The 16,390-nt window shown below is 37.0% G+C and overlaps 4 protein-coding genes across 8 annotated transcripts; 1 reads left to right on the top strand and 3 right to left on the bottom strand.

Annotated features, from left to right (window-relative positions):
• The first annotated feature begins 54 nt into the window (after window positions 1-54).
• Window positions 55-4,162, top strand: LOC114366986 (pentatricopeptide repeat-containing protein At1g71490-like). 3 transcript variants are annotated; one of them, XM_028324053.1, is made up of 2 exons: window positions 55-277; window positions 1,627-4,162. In XM_028324053.1, the coding sequence occupies exon 2, from the start codon at window positions 1,868-1,870 to the stop codon at window positions 4,022-4,024; it is 2,157 nt and encodes a 718-aa protein (XP_028179854.1). In that variant the 5' UTR covers window positions 55-277; window positions 1,627-1,867; the 3' UTR covers window positions 4,025-4,162. The 3 variants fall into 3 exon arrangements, 2 of the variants coding, with proteins under 2 accessions (XP_028179854.1, XP_028179849.1); XM_028324048.1 differs by having other exon boundaries at window positions 1,607-4,162; XR_003657104.1 differs by lacking the exon at window positions 1,627-4,162 and adding an exon at window positions 1,140-1,429 and having other exon boundaries at window positions 89-277.
• Window positions 4,163-6,834: 2,672 nt separating this feature from the next.
• LOC114367038 (peptidyl-prolyl cis-trans isomerase FKBP53-like) lies at window positions 6,835-11,315 on the bottom strand. Of its 3 annotated transcripts, XM_028324133.1 has the most exons (12): window positions 10,815-10,951; window positions 10,523-10,596; window positions 10,037-10,272; window positions 9,752-9,891; window positions 8,967-9,321; window positions 8,605-8,796; window positions 7,903-8,143; window positions 7,700-7,787; window positions 7,577-7,618; window positions 7,439-7,487; window positions 7,098-7,226; window positions 6,835-7,055 (listed from the first exon to the last, which is right to left on the bottom strand). In XM_028324133.1, exons 1-11 carry the CDS (start codon window positions 10,825-10,827, stop codon window positions 7,145-7,147), a joined length of 1,512 nt encoding a protein of 503 aa, XP_028179934.1. In that variant the 5' UTR covers window positions 10,828-10,951; the 3' UTR covers window positions 6,835-7,055; window positions 7,098-7,144. The 3 variants fall into 3 exon arrangements, with proteins under 3 accessions (XP_028179934.1, XP_028179941.1, XP_028179926.1); XM_028324140.1 differs by lacking the exon at window positions 10,815-10,951 and adding an exon at window positions 11,185-11,315 and having other exon boundaries at window positions 6,835-7,226; XM_028324125.1 differs by having other exon boundaries at window positions 6,835-7,226.
• On the bottom strand, window positions 11,068-14,826 carry LOC114398749. The gene is made up of 7 exons (XM_028360922.1): window positions 14,783-14,826; window positions 14,432-14,472; window positions 13,517-13,785; window positions 12,780-12,894; window positions 12,593-12,674; window positions 12,329-12,380; window positions 11,068-11,362 (listed from the first exon to the last, which is right to left on the bottom strand). Exons 1-7 carry the CDS (start codon window positions 14,824-14,826, stop codon window positions 11,300-11,302), a joined length of 666 nt encoding a protein of 221 aa, XP_028216723.1. The 3' UTR covers window positions 11,068-11,299.
• On the bottom strand, window positions 14,332-15,992 carry LOC114367088 (ethylene-responsive transcription factor ERF021-like). The gene has a single exon (XM_028324185.1). It carries the CDS (start codon window positions 15,551-15,553, stop codon window positions 14,993-14,995), a length of 561 nt encoding a protein of 186 aa, XP_028179986.1. The 5' UTR covers window positions 15,554-15,992; the 3' UTR covers window positions 14,332-14,992.
• Between the last annotated feature and the right edge of the window lie 398 nt (window positions 15,993-16,390).

Raw genomic sequence — 16,390 nt, 5'->3', positions numbered from 1 at the left:
TAGTCAATATATTTTATTGAGGAAAAGAAAAATAAACAAAGACTTGTTGTGGCGGCTGGTGTGTGTCATAATAAAAGAATGTGAATTTTTTTATTTAAATTGAAAACGAGCAGCAGCGCCATCCATTGCAACGCCACCACCACTAACACGTGCTGTGGATTTGGGCCTTGAGATGGATCGGGTAGTTGCAACAACTGTATCAACACAACACAAATTCCTTAGTCTCGATTCCACGCTTCTCTCCTTCCTTCAACGTCGCTTTCCACTGTGGCCACCGGTAACCTCTCTCTTCTCCGCTCGGAATCTCTATTTTTCTCTTATTCTTATTTTTGGTTGAATTTCCCCCAACGCTCTCTTTCTGTGCTCGCCTTCTTTCTTCAATGTGTGAAAATTTATTTGTATTTTGATAATACCTTTTTTTGTTAACCGTGAACTGCAGCTAGGTTTCATCTTGTTAAGATCCATGTGATGTTGTAAATGGCGTATAATAATAATGTTCCGATTTAGGTGAAGATAGCGTCTTCGTTTTATTGTTAGCGGAATAATGATAGTGTGTGTATGTACACACACTATCTAGGGTTTGGTTTCAGGCTCCTCAACCTGAAAGTGAAACTATCCTCTAAAAAACTCTTAAACATTGGCCTTTTCTAATCCTCTTGTTGTTTTGAGCTCCCATTTCTATATGCGATTATGGATTATTTTAGTCAAGCTTCTCAACAAACACCTGTAGGAGAAGAAAATAAGGGGGTGAACAAATCAAACTTTTCTCACAAATTGAAATCAACTTATTCATCTGAACTTCTTCGGAAACTCTCTCATCTAATTTTCCCAAAGTTGAAGTGAATAACTTGATTATAACTTATTGGAGAAATTTGATTTCACCTCCCTATTTCTTCTTTTATAATTGTTTGTCGAGAAGTTTATCCTAAATTAGGAATACCACTATTTTTGCACACTGAATTTTATGATTTTACATGGTCTGTAGTGTAGAGTAATGTGATATGCTCAGGTTATTGGCGTGATGCATCAATTTATGGATAGGTCTTTTTGTAACATAGCTGTCAATGTTTGTTCACACTAAAAAAATCCTATAGAGATAACTTCTCTGCTATGAAAAATTCATTATTCATTGTTTCCAGGGTGAACTTTTCAAGTTTGTGGACACGCTTTAATGTACAGAAGCAGCAATATTCTTACATGCGTGATGTCCTTTAACCTCTTATTTGGTGCAGTAATTTATTTTTAAATGCTGAGGTGTAGAAACATGAATTGTTCTTTCTAGTTTGTTTTTCGGGAGAGGGGATGGGGTGAGGGGGTGGTAACAAGAAATTGCACAATGATTGGGTTGTAATTGTAGGAAATGTGAATATCCTTGGTGAACTATCAAGAACATGAGTGAGGGAAGATAAATAAGGTTTTGCTTTCTCAAGTATAACCTTATGTTTTTAATGTGGAAACTTGAAATGCAGAAGATATATATGATGTGCCATTTTGGAAAATGCGCTCTCACTTTATCAGATGGACAAACTAACTTCAGTGGGAAATTTGTAAATTTGTTGTCTTGTTCCTCTGTTGAAGGAACCTGAATTGAATTTAATTTTTGCAGGTGTAATTTAATTCTTTCAGGTTCATCATACTCTGTGATTCTATGAAAATTTGGTACCAAGTTACACAGTATATGAGGTTGAGTGCCCAGACCATTCATTCGTAAATTCACTGATGATGGCCAATACCTTATAAGTTTCAGCAGAAATAATCAGGCATTGATTGTTTATAGGCCTAGATGGCTTTCTTTTTCATGCAAGAATGAAGATTGTGATAAACATGATTTGCCATCAAGAGCAAAGAGATTTGCCATCATTAGTTTATGCCATATTCCTCAATACCCAGACACCTCTTCTTGTCTCACCTTCAGAAGTGCATCCCAAAATCATGGAAACAAGCCCCCCTAAAACCACTTCAAAACCCCATCTTATGTGCTGATGCATCTATGGTTGGTGTTCTCATTGCATCCCTCATGGACTTTGTGACCCATGGCCACTTATCCAATGCATTCAAAACCTTCTTCCAAATACAGCACCATGCTGCTTCTTCCCACCTTCTGTTACACCCTATTGGCTCTCTCCTTTCGGCTTGCACCCATTTTAAGTCACTCTCACAGGGTAAGCAGCTTCATGCTCATGTCATCTCACTGGGTCTTGATCAAAACCCTATCTTGGTTTCAAGGCTTGTTAACTTTTACACAAATGTTAATCTCCTTGTTGATGCCCAATTTGTCACTGAGAGCTCTAATACTTTGGATCCTTTACATTGGAATCTGCTTATCTCGGCATATGTTAGAAATCGGTTCTTTGTGGAGGCTCTTTGTGTCTATAAGAATATGTTGAATAAGAAGATTGAACCAGATGAATACACTTATCCATCTGTTCTCAAGGCTTGTGGGGAATCATTGGATTTCAATTCTGGGGTGGAGGTTCACAGGTCTATTGAGGCTAGCTCCATGGAGTGGAGTTTGTTTGTACACAATGCTTTGGTCTCCATGTATGGTAAGTTTGGGAAACTGGAGGTTGCGTGTCACTTGTTTGATAATATGCCCCGTAGAGATTCTGTTTCTTGGAACACTATAATCCGCTGTTATGTGTCTAGGGGTATGTGGAAGGAAGCGTTTCAGCTATTTGGAAGCATGCAGGAGGAGGGTGTTGAAATGAATGTGATTATATGGAACACCATTGCTGGAGGGTGCTTGCACTCAGGCAATTTCAGAGGAGCACTTCAACTTATTTCTCAGATGAGAACATCCATTCATCTGGATGCTGTTGCAATGGTTGTTGGGTTAAGTGCTTGTTCTCACATTGGAGCCATTAAATTGGGAAAGGAGATTCACGGCCATGCCGTGCGAACTTGCTTTGATGTGTTTGACAACGTGAAAAATGCATTGATTACTATGTATTCCAGGTGTAGAGATCTTGGCCATGCATTTATGTTGTTTCATAGAACGGAAGAGAAAGGTTTGATCACTTGGAATGCCATGCTTTCTGGATATGCCCACATGGATAAATCCGAGGAAGTCACCTTCCTTTTTAGAGAGATGTTACAGAAGGGCATGGAACCCAATTATGTGACCATTGCAAGTGTTCTTCCCCTTTGTGCCCGCATTTCAAATCTGCAGCATGGCAAAGAGTTTCATTGCTACATTATGAAGCACAAACAGTTTGAGGACTATTTATTATTGTGGAATGCCCTGGTGGACATGTATTCATGGTCTGGCAGAGTTTTAGAAGCCAGAAAAGTGTTCGATTCATTGACCAAAAGAGATGAAGTTACATACACTTCTATGATTTTTGGATATGGTATGAAGGGTGAAGGAGAAACAGTTTTAAAACTATTTGAAGAGATGTGCAAGTTGGAGATTAAGCCGGATCATGTAACAATGGTTGCAGTTCTAACGGCTTGTAGTCATTCTGGTCTAGTAGCCCAAGGGCAATCTCTCTTTAAAAGGATGATAAATGTCCATGGGATAGTTCCACGGCTTGAGCACTATGCCTGCATGGTTGATCTGTTTGGGAGGGCTGGTCTTCTAAACAAAGCCAAGGAGTTTATCACAGGGATGCCATATAAGCCAACTTCGGCAATGTGGGCTACTCTTAGAGGAGCGTGTCGAATCCATGGAAATACTGTGATGGGGGAATGGGCAGCAGGGAAATTGCTGGAAATGATGCCTGATCATTCAGGCTATTATGTGTTGATTGCCAATATGTATGCAGCTGCTGGTTGTTGGAGCAAACTAGCAGAGGTGAGGACTTATATGAGGAATTTGGGGGTGAGAAAGGCTCCTGGTTTTGTTGACAGTGAGTTTTCTCCCTTTTCGGTTGGGGACACTTCCAACCCTCATGCTTCTGAGATTTACCCCTTGATGGATGGACTGAATGAGCTAATGAAAGATGCTGGTTATGTACATAGTGAGGAGTTAGTTTCATCGGAGGAAGATTTTGAGGAGATGGATATCGGAGGGAATGTATACTGATAGAAGTTAAAGTAGATTTTAGTTATAGGTGTCTATTGTAGTTTGTTATTACAATCCCTTGTTTGCGGCCTAAAAAGCAGAAACTTGCCACAGTTGCCAGATCAAGCAGAAAAATTGCCATGAGTTGAGTTTGTTTAATTCTTTTGCACAAGGGATTTCATTGCTCAATTCCCCGGTGTCAGCTATTTCATTTACCAGCTACCCTTTTGCATTGTTTGAGATAAAATCCCGAGTCAGCATTTTACGGCGAGCAGGTCCGTGTGGTTAACAAGATTTAGGAGGGTAGAGTGTTCAAGATTTTTGTACTCTTGTATAGATTGCTATGTAACTAAAAATTATTGATTTTTCGTGGTGGTGGAATGAAAGTGTTCAGAGCAAAGTTAGAGTAAAAAATGAATGTTTCAAGGAGTGGTCTAGGTGTAGAAATTCTGAAACTTGGGATAAGTATAAGATAGCTAGAAATGAAACCAAAAAGGCGGTGAGTGAGGCAAGAGCCCAAGCTTTTGACGGACTATACCAAGCTCTAGGCACCAGGGACGGAGAAAGATCTATATATAGGCTTGCTAAGGGTAGAGAGAGGAAGACTAGAGATTTGGATCAAGTAAAGTGTGTTAAGAATGAAGAAGGCAAAGTCTTAGTGCATGAAAAAGATATCAAGGAAAGGTGGAAGGCGTATTTCCACAACTTATTTAATGATGGATATGGATATGACTCTAGCAGTCTAGACACAAGAGAAGAGGACCGGAACTATAAGTACTATCGTCGGATTCAGAAACAGGAAGTAAAGGTAGCGTTGACAAGAATGAGTAACGGTAAGGCGGTGGGACCAGACAACATACCTATTGAAGTGTGGAAAACTCTTGGAGATAGAGGTCTTGAGTGGCTCACCAAACTCTTTAATGAAATTATGAGGTCAAAACGCATGCCGGAGGAATGGAGGAGAAGCACGTTAGTGCCAATCTATAAAAACAAAGGGGATATACAAAATTGTGCAAATTATAGGGGAATCAAGCTCATGAGTCATACCATGAAATTATGGGAAAGAGTGATCGAACGGAGATTAAGAAAGGAGACTCAAGTTACTGAGAATTAATTTGGTTTCATGCCGGGAAGGTCGACCATGGAAGCGATTTATTTATTACGGCGGGTGATGGAGCAATATCGCATGGACCAACAAGACTTGCACTTGATTTTTATTGACTTGGAGAAAGCGTATGATAGAGTGCCTAAAGAGATTTTGTGGAAAGCTCTAGAGAAGAAAGGGGTTAGGGTTGCATATATTCGAGCTATCCAAGATATGTATGATAGGGTATCGACTAGTGTTAGGACATAGGGTGGAGAGTCAGACGATTTTCTCATCACAATTGGTTTGCATCAAGGGTCAACCCTTAGCCCCTACCTTTTTACCTTAATTCTGGATGTCCTCACGGAACAAATCCAAGAGATAGCGCCGAGATGCATGCTTTTTGCAGATGACATAGTCCTCCTTGGAGAGTCGAGGGAGGAGTTGAATGAGAGGTTGGAAACTTGGAGACGAGCTCTAGAAACACATGGTTTTCGCCTAAGCAGAAGCAAATCGGAGTATATGGAATGTAAGTTCAACAAAAGAAGGAGGGTTTCTAACTCAGAGGTGAAAATAGGAGACCATATTAACCCTCAAGTCACACGGTTTAAATATCTTGGGTTTGTAATACAGGATGATGGAGAAATTGAAGGGGATATGAATCATCGCATTCAAGCAGGATGGATGAAATGGAGAAAAGCATCGGGGGTGTTATGTGATGCAAAGGTACCGATCAAGCTAAAGGGAAAGTTTTATCGGACTGCGGTAAGACCGGCGATTTTGTACGGAACAGAATGTTGGGCGGTCAAGAGCCAACATGAGAATAAAGTAGGTGTAGCGGAGATGAGGATGTTGCGGTGGATGTGTGGTAAGACTCGACAGGATAAAATTAGAAACGAAGCTATTAGAGAGAGGGTTAGAGTAGCGCCTATTGTAGAGAAGATGGTGGAAAATAGACTTAGGTGGTTTGGGCATGTAGAGAGAAGACCGGTAGACTCTGTAGTGAGAAGAGTAGACCAGATGAAGAGAAGACAAACAATTCGAGGCAGAGGAAGACCCAAAAAGACTATAAGAGAGGTTATCAAAAAGGATCTCGAACTTAATGATTTGGATAGAAGTGTGGTACTTGATAGAACACTATGGCGGAAGTTGATCCATGTAGCCGACCCCACCTAGTGGGATAAGGCGTTGTTGTTGTTGTTGTTGTATAATAATTAATTAAAAGCTTAAATTATCAAAATTAAATTCTAATTAATAATTGTCCCTGTACGACAGTAATTATTATATGCAATAGTTTTACAACTCACAACAAATCAAAGTGTAAAATACACACTTCATACTTTTCTCTGAAAACAAAACTCATTATACTTTATAGTTCATTCAATTTGAATTATATACAATTTTAACATCTCCATATATTTTTTAAAAAATAACTTATTAAGTTCTTTACATTTAATCCCTGTTATTTTTTGTCCAAAATTTATCCAAATATTTAGAAATTTATGAAATTGAAATATAAAATAATTTAAATGTCAAAAACAGGAAATTTAGTGACAACTTAGAATTTGAAAAGAAGGAACTTTACACCAATTGAGTTTTTAAAAGAAACTAAATTCAATTTATAAATTTTTTTAATGAAAATTATGAATTTATAATTTTAGATAAAAAAAAATAATAGAAATAAACTTAATTAGCTCAAAAAATTCATAAAACCAAAAATAACAATCTAAACTAGAAGGATAAAAAATAAAAATGAGAAATGAGGCATGATAATTTCTTGTTCAGTGAACTGTAAAAATTGTACAATCCAAACGAAACCCACATTTAATGATTAACACTATTGATAACGAAAGCAAACACTATATTTGTCGCATATGTAAACTCGTAATGCTGAGAATTCCCTAATTCAATCCAAAATTTCCTACAAAACTTGAGCTCTAATTTGGTCTCAAGATCCACACACACACTTCGGACCAAAAATGGTAAATGTGAGTTTAACATTCTCTCAGCCCGAAGGGACCAGACCATTCCGCAGCCGAAACAATGAGGGATAGAAATCAGCGACCAACATCAACCAACTCCACATCAAATACAAGCCACGAACTTGGTGGTATACTGCCAACGCGTTTGTCCGCGTATCTGCGTAACAAAAAAACAGAAGACTTGGCATAAACAACAGAGGCATTTTTCAGCAATTAAACCAATCAGAGTCATCCATACGAGAAAATTCAGATAGTAAATGTACTTTAATTGCACCAAGACATTTAGCTCCTTTATAGCTATAGTAAGAAAGCAAAAGGTTTGGAAAAATCAAATCCAACAAATAAATGATGAAATTGGGAATTTCATACCCCATAGACGGTGGAATTGTGATCCTTCGTTTGTCCCCAATTCTCATCCCTGAAAAAAAAAAAAAAAAAAAGAAAACTACAATAAGCATAAAGAATATAACATTAACACAGCATAAAATCTTGTTACTATATATTTACCATTGATCCCAACCTCCCACCCTTTGATGACTTGTCCTACACCTGCAAATACAAATGAAATAGGTGAAGCATATATAAAAAAGGAAAATCTCAGCAAATTCAACACATCAACACAGCACATACCCAGGCGAAATTTAAAGGGTGCTCTTCCCACATTTGAGTCAAATATTTTCCCATCTTTTTGCATTTTGCCAATATATTTAACACTAACCTGAAATCAAACAACAAATTCCTATTAAAAGAAATTACATTTAAAACATAGGTTAAATATTATTCTTCAAGTGAACTATGTCAATACTATCATAAATCCGTAGATGATGTGTAACCTTCTTTCCAGGAGCAGCTTTTTTGCCATCAGGTTTACCCATAAACACCTCCTCTATAATCAATCCATTTGGAAAAGTTCTCACTTGTGATGGCTTGGTTTCAGTTTGTTTCTTCCCCTTTTTCTCTGTGGACAAATTCTGTTTTTCAGCAGTTGTAGTAATTTGATTTGTGGCAGCTTCCCCTTCAGACTCTTTGGTCTTTTTCTTGTTTTTCTTCTTGATTTTCTTCTCAACAAGGACCCTGCCAACAAATACCACAAACAAGTAGTTAGCACAGCAGTAAATAATAAGAGTGCACCAGAGAGGGAAGGAAACCCAGCCTCCCAAATTTCCAAGCTTCAATATCTCAAGCAAAGAAAAGAAAGGTAATTGGAAATGACTCCACAGGTACAAAATTCACTACAATACCAAGCAAGACCTCACAATTTGACATCTTATAGAACTGAACTCCAATTTACTGAAGGTAAAGATATCAAATGAGACGACAAACTCAATTTCCAATGTTCTGTTTCCAATAGAATTTTTAGTTCAGTCGACCAGGTGTCCTGAGGATTTAGTCAACAAAAGAAATTTGGCTTTGCATACCAATATCTAGAATAGAAAATTAAATGTGGATATAATATTTAAACCAACTTCCCACACCAGTAACACCAAAAGCCCTGCAAAATGTACCTGATATTTTAGTTAGATGAAATTTCTTACTCGTTATTGGATAGCTTTCCACCATCTTCATCCTTTGCATGAGAAACATCACTCAGTTTGGTTGAAGTTTTAACATCCTCGGCATGTTTTTCATCTGGTTCAGTAACCTTTTTCTCATTGCTATTGTCAGATGCATGATCACTTCCCCCTTTAATATGATCTTTCAACTTGTTTCTTTTCTTCTTCTTTTTCCTGAAACCATTTACCATTATCAGAAACATTCAGTATAAAACAGCCAGCACAAATACAGATTAAAAACCAATTCTTTTTCTTTTAAAAATAATAGGTTGGGCCAGTGGGCGGTGCAAATGTCAAACAGACATCTATTCTTGGGAGTAATTAAACTGGTAAATCTTTCTCACCCATCCTGAGGCTCATCTTCATCAGCACTATCAACTTTTCGTTTTACACTAGCAGAATGACCAACATCTTTTTCCTTCTTGTTGGCTTTCTCAGTTTTCTTACGTGCTTGTTCTCCTTTCATTTCTGCTTCTGTCTTAGAGACAGACACACCTTTCTCTGCAATGGAAATTGGAAAGCCATCTTCATCTTCACTTTCCACAACAAGGTCAGTATCACCCTTAGCAACAATTGGAAGCTCAGAACTTTTGTTGTCTTTCTCTTTCAACTGAGCTACATGCTTCTTTTTCTTTAATTTCTTAGTTGGATCATCTCCATTTTTGGGTTTATCATCATCCATTATTTCCTCAATTACAACTGAAAGAAAAGGGGAAAAAAATACTATGTCATTCATGTTACTATGTATGAAGAAAATGATTATTATTACTATGTATGAAGAAAATGTAATGCTAAAACTTATTATAATGAAAGTGAGAAATGTATGATAGGATGTTATAGCATATCTATTATCTATCATTATATCTGTGCATGCCCACAATCAGATGCAATTTTTCCCGGATAATTCTTTTGTACAGGAAAAACATAGCCATATAATTTGAGTATTTGATAATATTTTACATTTTATTTTAATACAAATTTAATATTTGTGTATCTTTAAATATATATATAAACACATGTGAACATCAGTTAGAAAACCACTTAATAATAAGAAATAGAAACATACGAACAGAAAATACATATAATCATTTCATGGCCTCAAGAAAAGTTGATAATAGAACGAAAATACCTCCACTATTTGGGATTGGTGAAGACGGGTACATGTCTGTATCACTATCAACAATAAAGTCATCAGCATATCCATCTTCACTATCATATTCAGACGACTCCTCTGACTCAGTTCCTTCAATATCCTCTCCCCATGAATCACTTTCACAATGTAGTAGGAAATCAAGAAGCTAATTATCAAAAAAAAATTGTTACACCATGCACTATTTCTTAACCAAACCTATATGAACAAAACTTAAATTGCAATACAAATAAGTCAACAAATGGAAGTTCTTCAGAAGGATACTATTCATAGTCATCCCTAAGATCATCCCCATCGTCATCCGCAAAATAACCTGAAAGGTGGATGCTTCGTGAGCCAACAACCGAGAATGCCACTAAGTCATCTGCGTCAAACTCAAGATTCAAAGGGCATGACTCAACCTTATCTGGTAGCAATGAACACAAGAAAACTGGACTTTTGTGTCCAGAAGAGCACTGAAGAATGCTTTTCTCCGATGATGAGCCAATGCCTAGAGTAGCCTGAATATTTAGGAAAAGAAGAAACAAAACAGAAACTTACCATAAAATTTCATATAACTCAAAAATATCAACAGACTTCAGTCTCCTTGAGTGCCATTGCATACAAACGCATATGAATGGAAATGTTATATAATTATCAAAGAAAACCAGCAACAAGACTAGAAAGGAAGTGTTTCTTGCACAACAGAAATCCAAGAACTGGAGGTTTTATGAATAAAAGGAAGAGGAGTTGAGTATATGAATGAAGAACCTGAGTAACATGAAGCTTCCCTCGCACATTGTCAGCGTGATAAGGACACGGTTTGCCAGGTTTCACTTCAATCCCTGAGCGAAAAGGGCAAAATAAATAAACCAAAGAAGAGTTCAAAATCTATGATTATCAATGAGAAAAATGAAAAACAAGTAGGTTCAGCAGCTAAAACGCAACGCAAATTACAGAATGATATAGTAGCAGGTATTAAAGAAACAACTGAATCACTTCAATGCTTCTAAAGCTATATCGAACAGAACTAATGACTGGAAGGAGAATGAAGATGACTAACCCCAGAAACCCATTGCGAAATGAAATGAAATGAATCCACGTCACTCGTCAGGGTTTCAACGTTTCTATAAACCCTAAAAGTGAATGCCGTTTACAGACTAACCCTAGCTAGCACACGGATTTCGCCAATTGGTCCAATTGCATTCTCGTATCGTTTAAATGGGCTTTGGACCCAAACGCTCACCGCCCAAGATCTTACTCTAAACCCAAATGCATACAATGACTTCTCAGATAGAAAAATCAATTCCACAAGATATGAGGAGGAAATAAAATAATTCCTCTAATTTATAATTGTAAGAACTTCTTCTTCAAACAAAAAGTAATTATGTAAGTTTAAAAATTTAACAACTATAATGCCAATTCATCCTGACCCATATATTTACACACAACACTTTCGATCACCAGCTGTGCAATAGTTTTATGTTACTCATCGTGTAAGGGGAAAAGGATGCCCATTGCGCTTCCAAAATAATGTAGAATTTTTCACTATAACCAGTTTGCCAACTGAGGAAATTGCTGCAGTAGCCATGTCACACTCCTGATCGCTGCCTGCATATAAATTGTTTTCCAACTCAGTCAATGGCCAAAAACACACTCATCCACAACTACACACATGCCTTGATAACATATATGTTTTTTTTTATCTTAATCCTCTAGTTCATTAAGAATCTTCTAATTAATCTGAAATTTGATCAAGATGAATAAAATTTAGCCAAAAATTATTTCCGTCAAGAATTAAACTCAGTATTACTCAAACAATTCAATCTTAATTTCAACAATTTAATCATTTGTACTAAATCACTTGAGTATATATGTGTTTTTATTCACCATTTGTATGTCTTGCTCCTATCTAATAACTACACTTAATTAATTTTAAATGATGATCAATATGAAAAGCTACGCCAAAAACTGTTTACATTGCATTAATTAACCCAAAATTAAAACAGATATACATACTATTTAAAACTGAATTTGACCACTGTGTAGAAACCAACAGAGCATATATTGGCAGCAATGTTACAATTAATTCATCAAACGAAGGACAAAAGGACACGAGACTGGACTGATATAGATGGGAAATTTAAGACTAAATGCCTACAGTGCTCAGGCATGTTATGGTATGGATGGAAGAGATGTAAAGTTAGTGATTGTCATAATTTTGGTTTATTATTAAGAGCAAAGGTTTTGAGACAATATTTGGTTTGATTTTGAGCAATTATTTCTGGCTCCTGTTAGATTATTTACTTTTGGTATAGTTAAATGACTTGTTTAGAGTTTGGCTTTTCCTTCGTCTCTTATCCCTGCACCATATGTGACAAGTGACAACAATAAATCAGTTTGATTCTAGTGTGAAGAAAGAAAAATAGTTTATGTACTTCTTAATCTGTAACAGCGCCAGTCTTTCATCTTGTTTTTATCTTTTCTGTTTTACCCTTTTCTCTTGATACACACTTTCTTTTCTGTATCCCTGATCCCCATGATAGAAACATTGTATGAAATGAACAATTCACATACCAAAGCTGCATCCCCAGGCTTGATTGCAGGTTCAACACAGTCTCGTCCATATCTGTTTTCACAAAATTTAAGATTTATCTGTAAGTCGCTACTGTAAAAAAAAAAAAGTAATTAATGAGATACGCAGAAGCTAAACAAGGATGCCATAGAAAAATCAAATAACCACCTAGATTCAGAAAAAGGGTTGAAAAATGAAATCTTATAATTCAAAGGCTATCTTCTAGCTTCATCCAGTTAATGTACATCGAACACACTATTACTCACGTTATTTGTCTTTTGCCATTGATCACCTCTAGACGATAAAAACTGCACCCTTTGCTAAAGGGAAAAGGTTTTCCCTTCCATTCTGCATCCATTAATTTCCAAATGTTAATTAATAATACGCTTTTTTAATCTGAAAGCGCTTTAAAAAGTAATGAAGAAATAAAGAACAATAGAATTTGCAATGCACCCAAATGCCATATCACCCCGACAGATGAGGAGTCCTCAGTAGACAAATCATCAATAACAAACTGCAGACCTTTGCTGGTAGAATTAGTGAATTTTTTGAAGAACTCTAGAATTTCCTGCACAATAATTGAAGCTAAAACTGTTGAGTTATATAATTCTTATAAGCACGCTTTTTACAATACTATCTTTCTCTCTATTTCAATCCATTACATCATGTATCTTTAATTTACCCATACTTCTCTCTATTGTTTTCCTAATTTTCTCTTGTAAACAAAAATGTACAGAAGTGTGGTACAAATAGAATTTTTCAAAATAATTCCTTGAAATAGGACGAGATTACCTCATGGAAATACTTAACATAACAGACACATGAGTAGAAAGTTGATCCACAATTCAACGTAACAGAGAGAACAATCAATTCAACGTAACATGAGATCTTGCATTTTATGAGTCTTTAAAAAAATTATACTTAATCTATCAAGAACCTTATTCCCATCACTACCTTTCCAATCTTAGCGGCAAGGGAAAAACAAACTGAAAATCTGAAATCTTTATCATTCATCATCTTATATTTATTAAATAATTTGTAAAACATTAAATACATTTAATTTTTATTTTATAGTGCTCAATAAGGTACCAAAATGATAAATAGGAAGATAAATTATTCGACAAGAAAACTAATCTTAAATGCACCATTAACAGATTTTATGGTTTTGGAAGAGGGAGAGTGTAAATAACCTTACGACCAACAAAGGGTCGGGGAAAGACAAGATCTTCATACACACAATTCTCAGCGATAAGGTACTCTACAGAATCCACGTCATGCGCATTGATTCCTCCATAGAAATTCCTCACCACAGCCGAAGTTGAGTCAACAACGTCGTTATCATCAAAACTTGTGGTAGTTGCTGCTAAGGTGGTAACTGATTGCTTCTCGCCAACCCCATCAACCACTCTCCATTTGCTTCTTCTTTCAGGCTTGGGAAGAGCAAACGAGCCATATTTAACTGAATCGATACAACAAGACAGAAACAAAGGTGAAGAAGCTGAGTTATTATTCAAAAACAACCAATGATAAACATTTTATGGTCCACTCCACAACACTTCCTCACCCTTTTACGGAAACGCTTCTTCGCTCACAATCAATCACTCTTCACACTTGCTCCATTTGTGCTTCCAATCTCGTGCTATATATCAACTATTAACTAACAACCTCCTTACCACGACACGACTGAAGAGTACGAGAACCTCGGATTTTTATTTATAGATAGATTATCCAAGTATCACAAACCTTTTCTCTCTCTCTTTTTTTTTTAATTTGGGTCAACCCATTACAAGCCCAAAACTGATTGAAAATGAAAAGCCCAATACTAAAAGCTCATGCAAGGAAAAACAAAAAAAAAAAAAAAACAGGCGAAAGCGCAAAACCTCTAAAGCACTAGCATAGATTGCAATATCATTTTCTCTACTCTCATTTGGTGTCTTTTGGAGGGTACAATATTAAAAGCAATGAAGCGCACCAAGTTCGATTAATCTTACAAGAAATCATCATATCAGACAAAAAGAAAACATAGTTAAACTCCTTCATCTGCTTGTGACAAATGGACTTCCAATACATCCATCTTAGTTTATTTAATAAGAATAAAACCACACCACACTCTTCCACAGCCAATAAAACAGAGTTCGTGGCCCATCTGGTACACAAAAACAAATCCCACCCACTCACTATATGAATATGAATAAACCATATATACTTATTTGATAGTCACACTAATCACTAATGGGACCCTCCTCGTGCAAATATGGAATTCCATTGCCATTGCTATTCCATGAAACAGTTAGTAGTCCCCCTTCTCAATCCGCCATTATTGCTTTCATAATCCATCTTCAATTCAAATCTCACTGTTTACTCAATTTGCCTCTTTGATTTCTGGAAGAAAGAAATAAAAGAAAACAATGACCTGTTCCTTTACCAGCTCTTGTTTTTTTAAAAAAATCTAGGACAAGTCAAATGGAGAGAGAGCTGGCGTCACCATCCCACCACCCATCTACTCACACATCAATTTTTTGTCACCTCACCTTAATTAATTGACAAGTCACATGATATGCGTAATTAATGTAATGTAGCGTAACCACAGTTAATTAATTCAAATACTAATACTAGTATGATATACCGTACGTGATGCGTACGTATGTGCGTATGTGTATATGTATCTAAGGATCCCAAAGAGAATCATTCTGCATATGCTCCCACTCGTTGTCCTCAAACGAATAGCCGTTGCTTGCGAACATCATGGACTGATCATGCATCATGAAAGTGTCAGGCATTTGCATCCAAGTTTGTGGTGAGTCCATGGGGGAGTCATTGATGGCCTGAATCTGAGTGGGGGAGAGCCTCACGGTGAGGGGAGCAGAGGAGGAGGAACCGGCGGAGCCAGCGGTGTCGGGAGCGGCGGGGTTTGTCCGGAGCCTGAGAGCGGCCTGGTGCGCCGCCATGCGTATGTGGTCAGCATTGTTACTGACGGGGCGTGGCAGGGTGCTGGCGAGCTCAGGGAAGTTGAGCCTGGCGTCGCGGCCCCTGAAATGCAACGCTGCGACGTCGTATGCTGCCGCCGCCATCTCGGGAGTCTCGAAACTGCCGAGCCAGATTCTTGTCTTGGTTCCTGGCTCGCGGATTTCTGACACCCACTTCCCCCATTTCCTCTTGCGGACGCCACGGTATGCAGAGGAAGCAGCGCCAACAACATGGCTTGAACTAGAAGAAGGCATGTCCATGCAATTCAATCTTGTTAATTATACTATTATAGTTAAATTTCAATCTTTGTGTCAATGTTGTAAATTGTAATAGCTAGCTGCTAAGTAGTAATATAATCTGCGGAACATTGTCGTTGGTATTTATAGATGTGGATGGATGTCAATTGAAACGTGGATCGATTTCAATTCATTACATTCATGTTCGTGACCTTCCTCGTAGCTGCTTCACTATGTATGCCCTTTGTTTTCCAACAAAATCTATGTCTACATTTTTATTTTTATTGGATTTTTGCTTTATGAATAATGAATCTCTGTTTCTGATGTGCTACTTAATTTAAGGAAATGGGAAAATTTCAGTACTGGAGTGGAGAAGATTTTTTTTTTTTGTGTTGTGTGAAGTTTCGAAAGTGAAATTGGGGAGATGGGAATTCACGAGGGGGTGCCATGTGTTTCTGTGTCAACTTTTTGAACTCGAAGATTTGGGGATTGGATTGATGAGACGAAATAAACAAATGGATTAAGTGACAAAGAGTAACTGTTTAGAACGCGTTTTGGGAACTTAGGTGGCAAGGGTTTTTCTTTTCCAATCACAAATCCAAATTCGTAGAACCTAATACAAGGTTTTGGAAATCTGAGATCAGCATGGCCATGGATATATATATTTTATATATATAGTAGATAGTATATAGTACTTATGTATATAGAGATATATTTATTTTTTAGTTTTAGTTATGCACACACAATGGGATCAGCTGCGTTTAGTTTAATTCCGGCATTGTCTCATGTGTCCATGGGGGTCTAGATTTTCTCGCAGATAAAAACTTTACAGGTGACGTAATGCTGTAAGATTAATTTTTA

The sequence above is a fragment of the Glycine soja genome, chromosome 1 (genome assembly GCF_004193775.1).
Source record: "Glycine soja cultivar W05 chromosome 1, ASM419377v2, whole genome shotgun sequence".
Classification (NCBI taxonomy): Eukaryota; Viridiplantae; Streptophyta; class Magnoliopsida; order Fabales; family Fabaceae; genus Glycine; species Glycine soja.
Note: the sequence above shows the minus strand (reverse complement) of the source record. Positions and strands in the feature narration are given on the sequence as shown.

Excerpts from the sequence above, each read along its gene's own strand:
- LOC114367038 (XM_028324125.1), bottom strand. Across the intron at positions 7,788-7,902 it reads AAGCTGCTCCTGGAAAGAAG|GTTAGTGTTAAATATATTGG; the intron begins GTTACACATCAT and ends GTTTGATTTCAG. Across the intron at positions 7,488-7,576 it reads GTGGGAGGTTGGGATCAATG|GGATGAGAATTGGGGACAAA; the intron begins GTAAATATATAG and ends TTTTTTTTTCAG.
- LOC114367088 (XM_028324185.1), bottom strand. The coding sequence starts at position 15,553 with ATGGACATGCCTTCTTCTAGTTCAAGCCATGTTGTTGGCGCTGCTTCC.
- LOC114366986 (XM_028324053.1), top strand. The coding sequence starts at position 1,868 with ATGCCATATTCCTCAATACCCAGACACCTCTTCTTGTCTCACCTTCAG.
- LOC114398749 (XM_028360922.1), bottom strand. The coding sequence starts at position 14,826 with ATGGGTGGTGGGATGGTGACGCCAGCTCTCTCTCCATTTGACTT. Across the intron at positions 14,473-14,782 it reads GCTCTCTCTCCATTTGACTT|ATGGGCCACGAACTCTGTTT; the intron begins GTCCTAGATTTT and ends TTTGTGTACCAG. Across the intron at positions 12,675-12,779 it reads CGGGGTGATATGGCATTTGG|AATGGAAGGGAAAACCTTTT; the intron begins GTGCATTGCAAA and ends TAATGGATGCAG.